Source organism: Thermobia domestica, chromosome 3 (genome assembly GCF_964235325.1).
Source record: "Thermobia domestica chromosome 3, izTheDome1.hap1.1, whole genome shotgun sequence".
Taxonomy (NCBI): Eukaryota; Metazoa; Arthropoda; class Insecta; order Zygentoma; family Lepismatidae; genus Thermobia; species Thermobia domestica.
In genome coordinates, this window is record NC_137456.1 from 336,728,271 (window position 1) to 336,740,382 (window position 12,112).

The 12,112-nt window shown below is 36.3% G+C and overlaps 1 protein-coding gene across 1 annotated transcript in view; it reads left to right on the top strand.

The window, feature by feature from the left end:
• The first annotated feature begins 624 nt into the window (after window positions 1-624).
• Window positions 625-12,112, top strand: part of LOC145682333 (putative cytochrome P450 301a1, mitochondrial) — a 45,974-nt gene continuing 34,486 nt past the window's right edge. Inside the window, exons 1-5 of the mRNA XM_081753908.1 lie at window positions 625-651; window positions 4,006-4,237; window positions 5,687-5,933; window positions 9,597-9,806; window positions 11,129-11,205. Of these exons, the coding sequence (XP_081610034.1) occupies window positions 625-651; window positions 4,006-4,237; window positions 5,687-5,933; window positions 9,597-9,806; window positions 11,129-11,205 (793 nt within the window). The remainder of the gene's footprint in view (window positions 652-4,005; window positions 4,238-5,686; window positions 5,934-9,596; window positions 9,807-11,128; window positions 11,206-12,112) is intronic.

The window sequence follows — 12,112 nt, forward strand, 5'->3', positions numbered from 1 at the left end:
CCTTAAATCCGTCGAAAGTATGAAGGATAATGTCCCTCGGCGTCGCCGAGATTTCGAGCACACTATTCACAGAAAGTATTTTCTAAAATATAAAATTGCATGTTTTACTTCAAATAGGTTGTAAGCATAATCCGTACATCAATTAGTTCTTTAATTATCTCAAGCTAAGTTTTATATATATATATATATATATATATATATATATATATATATATATATATATATATATATATATACTTCATTCAGTGCATTCAGAATTTTATAATGGTCTTATGTTGAATTTTGTATATCTTAACACGAAAGCATCTAATTTGCCCATAGGACGTCCAAAATCTGATAAAAATCACTTGTAATGTGGTCACCTTAGTGACCAATGTTGTACCAATAATATACTAACAAAAAACTCAAAAATCCAGGTGGGTTTCAAAGTGGGTCTTTTCGGGTTGGGTCCACTTGGGCAAACCCTGCGGTGCTAGGGCTACCAACCTAAAGGTCTACGATTTTCTTGAAATCCCTGTAGGTTCTGAAAAGGTTTTAAAGCTATGAGCAAGTACTTTGAGTATGATGTTAGTTTAACGGTAGTAGAAGTATAATTACATTTCTTTTTTTGCATCCATATTTGAAATGGAGAACTTCAAAGAAGCCACACAGGTACGTATCTGATCCTTAACAGTTATGAAAAAGAGAATGACTGCAAAAACACCCATCTTAAATCACGAGGGATCCAATGTTGTACCACCCTGCACCTACTCAAAACACGTTGGAGTATGTAACTGGTTTTTAATACCCATAAAAAAAAGAAAAGAGTGAGCTACCCCTCTATAGGATCAAAAACGCTCATCTTAGACGACAAATATCGCCAAAACCACGAAATTTTCTATTTTTGAAAATTCTTTTGCCCAGCTAAGTAAACGAACTAAGATGCCCAGTAACACTCATCATAAGGGTGCGAAACTGGTCGTTAATATCCATGAAAGAGTGAGCTAACCCTACATAGAAATTTGCAAATTTTTGCAACTTTTTCATCCAGGATAATAAGTTACGACCCCAAAAAGTTCATATTTAGGACCCGTAGACTCTTTCAAAATTAGGGCCGCGGTGGCTCGGTGGTAGAGCGTTCACCTATGGTGCTTGGTGTCCCGGGTTCAAACCCTGCTCCCGCCAAGTGAATTTTGTGGTGGACAAACACCGTGTGCGTGGGTTTTATCGGGGTTCTCCCGTTTCCTCCCACTTTCTTCATTCCACTATTTTCATTCATCTCTCAACATCACCGTCTCCTTTAGCCTAACCGGCATAAACGTAGGACGTAAAACCCAAAGATTTCATTTCATTTTTTTCTTTCAAAATTAGGAAGTAACATGCCTTTGTGATGTCATAACATAGGATTAAGGTCATTACCTTGTGATGTCATACCACGTGACCAGGGTCAATGGCGTATGTAGCATGTCGGAATAATGATCTAGATCACGTAGACGGCCAAATCGGATATAAAGGGTCCATTACTACTATTTACAATAAATATGAAGAATATGATTATTCTAGTGCTCGTCTGTCAATATACTGCTGCATTAGTATGTTTCAATCTTCTTGATAATGAGATAAGATAAATTATCAATAATAGCGTTGTGGAAAACTGTTCCAAACTCGAGATCTGGCAGTTACACGTAATTGTGTGTACATGCGTGTGCATTTGTATCCGGAAATGTCGTTCGTAGGCCGAGGGAAAAGTTTGTTACCAAACTAGATCGTGAATCGATTTGTTTGCGAAGGGCACAAGGATGGGCACAAATCGAGTCAAAGGTAATTTTCTCGAGTCGAGTCAAGTTTGATAAATGGCTCGCTCCTTCAACTCGTTTTAACTAGTTTTGAAATCATGGCCTGATTAGACTATAAAGCGAAAGCCATGAGAAATGTAAGCAGTAATATGGAATACTTTTAGTGTTGCTCACGAGACGGGACGCTGCTTGCATGTCGTATCGTCTCGATAACGAGATAGCTTCGAATGTCGTGAATATCAATATAAGTTTATACTGTAGTTCTTACCATCAAGGCTGAGACCTGCACTGTCGAATTTTTAAGCCCAAGCTGAAACCCAATCCGGGTAGTGATGTCATCTATCTCGGCTCAGTTCAACTGAGTGAACAGCTCTATACGGGCTCGGTTGAGGTGAGCCATCAGCTCGGTTTGGCTTGGTTGGGGTGAGGAATCGGCTAGAGCCGACTCGGTTGGGATGAACCATCGGCTTAGTTCGGTTCACCCGGGTCGACAACCGTAAATCCGGTCCTAGCAGTCTTGAACACGTTTGGGCGGCGCCCTATAACTTTTAACAATTTTTGGCTCGAACCTGAATACTTCATTCTCCGGAACTCAAACCCGGAACCTCGTGAAACATGGCCCTACCTCCTAGACTTCACGACCACCGAGGTCGGCAGTCAAACTTTTAGTATTCAGATACAAACCGCCTATCTATCATGTTTATACACGTTATAATAATAATAATAATAATAATAATAATAATAATAAAGTAGTAGTAGTAGTAATATTGATAATTAATTTTTCTATGTAGAATACTTGAAGGGAGTACTTGAAACAACACACAATTTTGCTCGATTTGGCTCGGCTCGACTCGAAACTCGACCCAAATTCGAGTGGAGTTGGAGGAAATTTTTCGAACCGAGTTCTCGAGTCGAGCTCAAATTTGTCTGTTTCAAGTCGAGTCGAGTCGAGTCGCTCAAACTCGCTCATGCCCATCCCTATTGCGAAGAGTAGTTCGTGAAACGATGGTCCGCTATATTTTGAAGCAGCAGGTTTATATGATGGAGCGGACTAATGGTGTCACATTATTTGAATATCCTGAGTTCGAATCCTTCTCAAGGTATGGTTGTTATGAACTGTTTATATATATATATATATATATATATATATATATATATATATATATATATATATATATATATATATATATATTGCTTTCATTATTAAGAAGCATTTTTCATCATCACATTTAGGCTAGAGGGCACCAACGTAGTATGTAAAAACTCACAACGAAAGAACATGAACCTGTCTACGGGACTTCCTAATCAAACCTAGTCCATTCGATAAACATAAGAAAGATATGTTCATGCACAAAAGCTTAGGTGCCATGACAACGGAGTAAGTCCCTGATAGACGGAATAAATATGAGGGAAAAGATTGTATACCAATATAGGATTTCCCCTCATACCTGTTCCGTCTATCAATATAAAACTTGGTATACACATTTCCTATCCCTTATACTATTTTTTAAGATACATTTCCCCTATACATTTGGATTGTATTCTTTTACCCGAGTACACTCCAAAGGGGTTCTAAGTTGATGGGAGGGATTTCTGGAGGGAATTTTCCCGACATCCTCCCAGTTTTCCCTGTAAAAGTACGTTAGGGGCCCCAATATAGCACCTCTGAAAAGCTTGTTTCATGCTGAAGAGAATAAACTATGAAACATGACTTTCCAATTAACAGTGTTGATGCAATAGCTTTTTCACTGCGAGTCTACAATTTTCTTTATACTAACAGGGTTAATGGGCCCCAGGGACTTACTCCGTTGTCCATGACACCCATGGGCGGCGATTAGGGGGGCAAAGGGGGGCAGTTGCACCCCCTCTTTTCTGAAATGGCCTATTAATGTTTATAGTATCAACCAGGGAAATTGGTATATTAACATTGATATACAAATATTCAAATCATGTCTTGCCCCCTCACTTTTAACGTCCAATCGCCGCCACTGATGACACCTAACTTTTTGTGCATGAACATATCTTTGTTATGTTTATCGAATAGGTTAGGGTTGATTAGGAAGTCCCGTTGACAGGTTCATGGCCTTTCCTTGTCAGAATAAAATTATTAAAATATTTAAAAATAAGACACATAATTCAATGTATTTAGAGGTGTAAATGTCAATTGGACATTTTGAAATATTTATGTGGATTGCCAGTGTTATAACCACAGTATTGTCTCTAATTACAGAAGGAATGCAACATGAATACAAATTGCCTCTGTCGATTAGTAACAAACATCAGCAAATTAGATTTTATATCACATTGCAACTTGTCAACGGTAGTGAGATATGCGACGACTGTCTCTGCGGGCTCCAAGACGTCACAAGATGAGTTACTAAGTGCTAAACCTTATAAGGATATACCTGGTCCCAGAAGTCTACCTGTTGTTGGAACTCTTCTTAGTATGTTACCACTTACATGTGAGTATATTTTTCACGTTGTTATTTATTTGCTATAAGAAAGTGGTATGCTCAGTATGATAGCAATTAATCGAAAAATTGAAAGATTTTCTGTCAACTTCATCTTTACTACATAAAGTCTACAGTCCTTCTCAAAGCAACTACACAGAAGTAACATTAGTGAAAAATCCTTAAAACAGTTTGTTTTGAAAGTTATGTTTCCAGGGTTAATAGCTATATGTTTATAGAACCTGTAATACAGGTTAGAGTACACGATAAAAATTAAATTATGGAACTATTAGATATAGAAAGTTAGATATTGACAATTAATACTCTGTAGACAGTTATAAGTACTTAACTATAATTTTGTAGGCGTAGCGTGGTCTTGGACCCGATTTCCGGCAGGTCCTTCCAAATTTGGCTTAAATGTTGTTAGAACACACCCGTCCTGGGCTTCTCGTAATACGCAGGATTCTAGTCACTTTTAGATGAAATTAAGAAAGAAATCGGGGCATAAATTTTGTACATAAATTTACAATCCAGACTAGAGTTTTTCGAGACGAGACGAGATATGTTTTTCTACAATTGAGGCGATAATGAATTGTTCCAGAATCAAGACGAGATTTCTATCACATTTATGATATAAGATAAGAAAACATTATTTCTGCGCAATATTACTCGTAATCCATATTGATCACTATCAGAGATATCAACCCGGAAGATTATTTTTCCTGGACCATCTCCTGAAATCATCTCTGAATCTTATGGTGAGACCCGTTTCTTCTTTCTCTTTACGCTGAGCGTATGTATATATTGCGTACGATATATTTATCGAGTACGAAGAAAATTTAAAACAAAAATCTTAGGAATGATCAAAAGAAAATGGATCAAAAGATTATGATCTTGGCCAATAATTAGTTTTTGACCAGGGTCTCAACATTTTTAATGGCCCTAAATCAAGCTTTTTTTTATTTACGGAATAAACACATCTGAGTTTGGGTTTGGCTACGCTATATGCAGTTCTCCAAATATAAGGCGTACAGGAAAAAATGATTGAAATATATTGGAATTTTGGGATCAGGGGCCTCAAAAGTTTTGAACAGCCCCTCAATCGAGTTTTCATAGTTTTGCGGGATAAGGATAATCGTTTGAGTTAAGTAATCGTTTGGATTTGGCTACACTGTATGAGTTTCTCCAGATATAAGGCCTACAAGAAATTTTTTGCCTGAAATATATTGGATCTTTTGATCCAAAAATATGTTGGAGTTTCTTCCTTTCTTTCTTTCTGTTAGAGAATCTGGGTTCAACGAAAATGGTTTCAACATTCCTGAAGCCACGTATTATAGTATATACGGTTGCGTGTTCCTTTAGAACATATTTTATCATTTTTAGGGCATGAATGAATACATATTTTCAAAGTTTTTGAGTCATAGAAGTTTCAGCTGTAATGATTATGTTTTCTAATTTCAGTGAAATATGGAAAGGACAAGGCACATTTGTTGAATTGGCATTTATACAACACGTATGGTGACATTGTAGTTATCAGAGATCTACCATTGGATCCTGACATCGTTATCATATTTAATCCGAAAGATGCGGAAACAGTATTCAGAAATGAAGGACCTTGGCCTAAAAGACCTGGTTTTGATTCTTTAGCCTACGACAGAAAAGTCACTAATTCCGACTTCTTCCGTCATAATGCTGGACTTCTTATTGAGTAAGTACGTGTTTTAAGTTAATTAATAATCTATGGGTGTTTTCAAATCTTCCCTTGGAGGAATCGACGTTTAAGTAAAGTTTCAGGGGGTCATTAATTGTAACGGATCTGAAAATATTTCAGGTTCCAGCTCTCGAAACCTAAATAAATGTTTTATAGTATTTCGGCATGCTTCGAGAATAGTAGCAAAATACATTTCGACATACTCGTTCTGTTCATAAAATTGAAAGCTTTAATTCAGCGTATCGAGACCGAAACTCATGTACTTTGGATCGCATAGAATAACGTCTCATACAGCCTCGCTGCTGAAACGGACGATAAATTCATAACCAATACAATATTGATTCAGTGTGGTTCAATGGTTGTTTGATTTTAAATTTAGCGTCTCGTTCAGTATCTAAGCTATAGGAGACGTACAGATTAATAGGTTTCAAACCACATGACATTCGCAATCGAGAATGGAATCTGGGTTCTCCCACACCAACAGCGCGTACGCTAACCATATTGCGCTAGGTCATTGTATTTTGAGATAACAAGTGAAATACATTTTGACATCATTTGCAGACATCCTTACCACAAGATCGTCACAAGCGCAATGTTAAGGGACTGCGATATGGCAACTCGAGTGAATTACCTACAGCAGTTTATTGCAATATATTTCTCTTTTTTCTGTTATTTTGCTTCCATTTCAGTATCGGTTGGGTTCTAGAGTCAATGACTTTTTTTTCCTGAAAATCAGTATGAGTTCCGGCCCTGGAAATGATTTCCTCTATAAGTTCATTTTGGTACCGATTTCGAAACCGTTTTTATCAACAAAAAAAATATGACACGGTTCCGTGCGCAAAATTGATTTTCAAAAATTACGATCCTTTTTCAGTTTTTGAAACGACTTAGGTCAAATAGACTTTATCTTCGTTTTTAGATCTCTATTAAAGCCGGAAGTGATAGATTTAGCAACTTCCGGTTTTGTTATTTGATTCTTATAGAGAAGAAGTCATTAGATGTACAGAACGAAATATTGAGTTCAATTGAGTTGATTTTGAGTTTATCGTCCGTTTAGCCGCGAGACTACATGAGACGTTGACCTACTAATTAATTAGAACACATGAACTGGCGCCGGGAATCGAACCCGGGTCTCCCACAGAACGAATTCTTGTTTGATGTTCATAGATTCATTGTTCCTAGATGAGTTTGCATATTTCCACCTTATATCTTTCTGTTGAAAAACAAAAAAATGGCAGATTTAACCATCTCCAATTTCAGCACTGGATTCCAATGGAGCGGCCATTCCTAACCGGTGGGTCGCGACACACTCTTGCGTCGTACAATTGCATGGAGTGTATCGTCAAATTTTAGAATTTAAAAATCATGAAGCATTCAATAATCAGTTAACATCAATATTATAAATATAGATTACCAGTCAACGTCTCCACCGGTAGAATCAATGCTTAAAAACTTCATTGAGCCACTATTTCATAGAAATTTAGTCTTACACCACTAGAATTTATATTATTATTATTACTACTACAAAAATGAATTAATCGTGTCGTGATGCCGTATTCATTGTAAAGCAAAATGTATTGCCAGTCAAAAAATTTAGTAACCACTTCTGTAGAACGGAAATTGTATTCGGTAGTGCGAAATGTTTTGTTAGGTTTGTACTCAGCGTCCCCGAAGTAGATTCCATGTCTGTCCACATCCTTCAATTGGGATCTGAAGACGTAGATTCAGTTACCTTTTATTTCAATGTTATATCCCCACAGAGCGAAAATTATGGTTCATTCCAAATAGGCTAATAGGAGTAAGAATCAAGCATGCCCATAGCCTTCCACACGGAATTTGATATCCGTCTTCCGTACGCATTTACTGGTTTATGGAATACAGATTTACAAAAAATAGCCTGTATACCCTGGCCGGTGAACGATTATTTCTGACAGCTTTGCACAAGGCCACGGCGAGCGAGCAGAAGACAGCAGATCAACCAACCTTAGGCTGAGAACCTGTCACGTCTCCATGGTAACCACCGCATATTGCCAAACTTTCACTCACCCCCTCTCACCCTCAACGAGGAAGCAGACGATTCTTCCCTTGCGCAAGAAGCACATGGCAACACCGCATTCCTCAGTCGTGCTTCGCAAGCTGAGCTGTCAGAAATCATCGTTCGCCGGCCAGGGTATAGCAACCCAAACGTCTGACGTTTCCACCCAAACGGATCTTCTACCCGACAAGTCCAGAAATTCAGACCGCAGTCGCATCGATTAGTAAACCCCTCGAAACCTCACGTGTTTCTCTTAGTGTTGGTCTTCGGCGATCCCCAACTCTTCGCCGCTCATCTTATATTGTCGGACTAAAATTTAGCCAACATATACGTCAACTAAATGACAGGGTCTTTTTTTTTTCGAAAAGAACTAAATCTCCACCTGTCCGTAAGCCACCTGCAATTATGGTGGAAGACGACGTAATGGATACAGAGTGGATGATACTTTTCCCACGTGGAAAGGTTCGCCACAAACTTTGATTCCTGACGTTTTATTGTTTTTACTATTGTTATTCTTATATATTTTCTTTACAGTACTGTTATTAGTGTTTATTGTTATTGTTATATATTTTCTCTATTATTATTACTATTTGTTGTTATTGATTTATTGTTGTTGTTATATATTTGTTATACTTACATATTTATTATTTTATCTCTTCTTGTACATTTTTATTTCTCTTTTACAGCAGTATTTTTGTTACATTTTGATACGTATGTTTTTAAATTTTGTTTACGGCAGTCCATGTATGAGCAGTCGTGTTAATGTCTTGGACATTTGATGAGCTTCGAAATACAAAGTAGCATTTCCGTTTTGTATCTAGTCTACAGAGAATTATTTGATTAAAAATATTAACAAAATTTTTGGAAAAATTGAGATCGAGACAAAACGATAATTATTTTATGATAGTTCTCGCCTTGTGAGCAACACTAGTAGGTCATATAACATACATGTTAGGGATTTTATATATATATATATATATATATATATATATATATATATATATATATATATATATATATATATATAGATAGATAGATAGATAGATAGATATTATTACAATATATAGGTAGAGCGATTATCTTGGTCGATTCCGTTAATGGGCTCAATTTCTTTAACATCTTAACGGGTAACGATGACTGAAGGTGGCTATCCATATCCCATACATGAAAATGTTTCGCGTGATCCTTCCTTAATCCACTATAACATTGCGCAGCGATAGTGTAGAGATGAAATTTTTGCTGCTTCCCCGTCACCGTGTCGGACCGGAATCACCACATCAGGCCGGATGCAAAGTGAGATCCTTACCCGGATTAAATTCGTGATGAAAGTGACACAGGTAACCCGTGACCCTTCCATCACTATTACATAGGTACTCCCGGTAAGCAGGATTCGATCAAAAGATGTATCTGTTTACGTTAAGAAAGCTACAGAAGTTCATCTCTCTCTCTTTCTCTGTCTCTCTCTCTTTCTCGCTCTCGCTCTGTCTGTCTTTCTCAGTTACTATTTTACCCAGTGAGCACTATTTCTGCTAACCTTTCGATGATACCGCTCACAGAAATGAAAGATGTAAAGGCGAAGAAAGCATCTTAACAAACTTCATGTATTTTGGTATTATTATTTGCAGGCAAGACAAGAAGTGGCATGACATGAGGTCAAAAGTTCAGCAGCCAATGATGAGACCGCTGTCGGCAAAACAGTATTCTGCGCCAATGATAGATGTTGCTGAGGATTTTGTGAAAAGGCAAATTAACATATTGTATGCCGGTATTAATATCACTATAAAATCTAGTTCCTGTGACCGTAAGTCTTCAATGTTTAAAGCATTTGGTTTCACGTAGGTATCATGACATGTCTATTGATACAGTGTTATATCATTCCCCCCGCAAAGAAAAAGTACAAAATTTCAAATGACCCGATTTTTCTCCAAAATAAATTAGTCCATTATTATTCGTGTAATAGTTAAAATATACTGTTTTTAATAGGAATCCTAACAAGTAAAATTTTGACACTGTCAGTAGATCTCAGTTGTCATTAGGGTCTGCAGATTAAAATAAACTCTTCTTGCTGATTTGCAAGTCTCACTGTTCTTGGCTATACCGTTCTGTGAACATTAATATTGAAATAAAATTTTAAAAAGTGGTTCTTATGTTTTTCTCTGTCGTGTTCTTAATACGTATGTGTGTGGCCTTAGTTAATGCACCTTCTTCATGATAATTGTCGGATATTATGAGAAAACTTGATATACGAGAGTGCTTGGTAAACGAGAGTTGGAGAAAAGAAACTTTATTTCTAGTTGCATTATAATAATGTATATTATATTTTGATCATTGTAGTTCTGTATATCTTATATACGTGGATATTAATATCAAAGGGTTAAGAGATTGACTTAGTCAATAGTATTAATAATATTAAATTCCTGTTCTAAATTAAGGTTCATAGTGAAAAGGTTGCTCTTCGTATCACTGGCTATGAGTTAACTTCAGTATTAGTACGAATGTAAGATAAATTTCGGTTTATACAGTACAATGAAAAACTGTTTGTATTTTTAAGATTTACCACGGCCTACGGCGGCAATTATTAAGTAGTTTAGTTTACCAAACCTCCTTTACGTTAATATATTCATCACCTCTGTTCATGTGTTTATCCGCCTGGTAGATAAACCCGCACTGTCATGTGTCCATTTTTTTTGCGAAAAATAATATCTGAAGAACTATTTGATTGATCACATTAATTTCGGCAATGATGATAATGGTCAAAGGTTAAGAATCAAGTCCGTTAATGGAGGTGTTCCATCCACCGAGGGTAGTAGAAATCAATCATTTCCAGTTCTAATATTAATCAATGTAGAGGAAAGACGTAATATCTAGCATAGCTAGTAAGAGAAGTAGTTTCCTGAAATCAACTAAGCGTATCAAGAATGCATTTCGTCCCCATAATCCGGCTTAATGATGTCATTTCTCCCACACAATCTTTCAACTTAAAGTTAAGTATTCTCTATTTTCATTGACACATTACATCTAACAATTTAGGAACAACACAGAAATTGTGTATGACAAACCCTTTGTATGTAATAGTATGTTGCTTATCTTCTGTCAAACAACATGTGTCCTTTATCTATAACACTATTGATATAGTTGTTTCTAATTTTTCTTGCAGGATTAACTACATAAGGGATAGTAACAAAGAGGTACCGGAAGATTTTGTGAATGAAATTTACAAGTGGGCACTGGAGTGTAAGTTTATTATTATTATAACTGAGTGTAGTGTAAACTTGTGTAAAGTAGTTATAAAGTAAATATTTTTACACTTATTAATCTCGTTATTGTGGTTATTGAAGTAAATACTGATGACACAAACTTAGATAAGGATACATTTGTTGTCCATGAGACGATATTTCACATTTCAGGATGTATCGTCTCAAAAACTTATTATGAAAATTATGTCTAGCATATCCGTTTTTTATTTCAAGAGCTCCATTTTACTTCGCATCCTGACACTAGAAGTCTATCTTGTCTTATAGGTAACAAACACTATCTCATACTTGATCAAAAAATTCACGGATTTTAGAATTGTATAGATCCAACTGTGTTTTTGTTGTGTGTGTGTGTCTGTGTGTTTGGGTTGATATCAAGCCTATGACGTATCTTGACATTGATGGCCGACTAGAATACATATTTTGCTAGAATTGGCACTGGTCTCTTCTGTGAATTGTCTTTACTGTGGTCCAGCAGAATTCTAGAAGACAGCAGAGCTATAAGTTCTCAGGGGCAGACTTTGGTAGTCATCACTCCGGTGAAATACAGTATAAATAGAAAGTGTTACGATCAAACCACAGAACAGTATGTAGATAGGCATATCAGCATATAAGAGAGGAAGCTTGTTTGATATGTGTCATTACATTAAATTGTGTGAGAATATAGAACTTTGTTTCAGTTTACTCGACATTTAGAAAATCTCATATTTTTTTCCTCTTGAGTCGCTCATATAATATAAAAGGAGATATCTCAGATACTGGATAATTACATTAAAAAGTCATAAGTACAAGGGTTAAAATTTATTTAATTATTTTAAAATATTACATTCAAATTTCTAATATCTGATCTTAACTATTAGATAGTTTATTATTTCCTGATTGGTTAT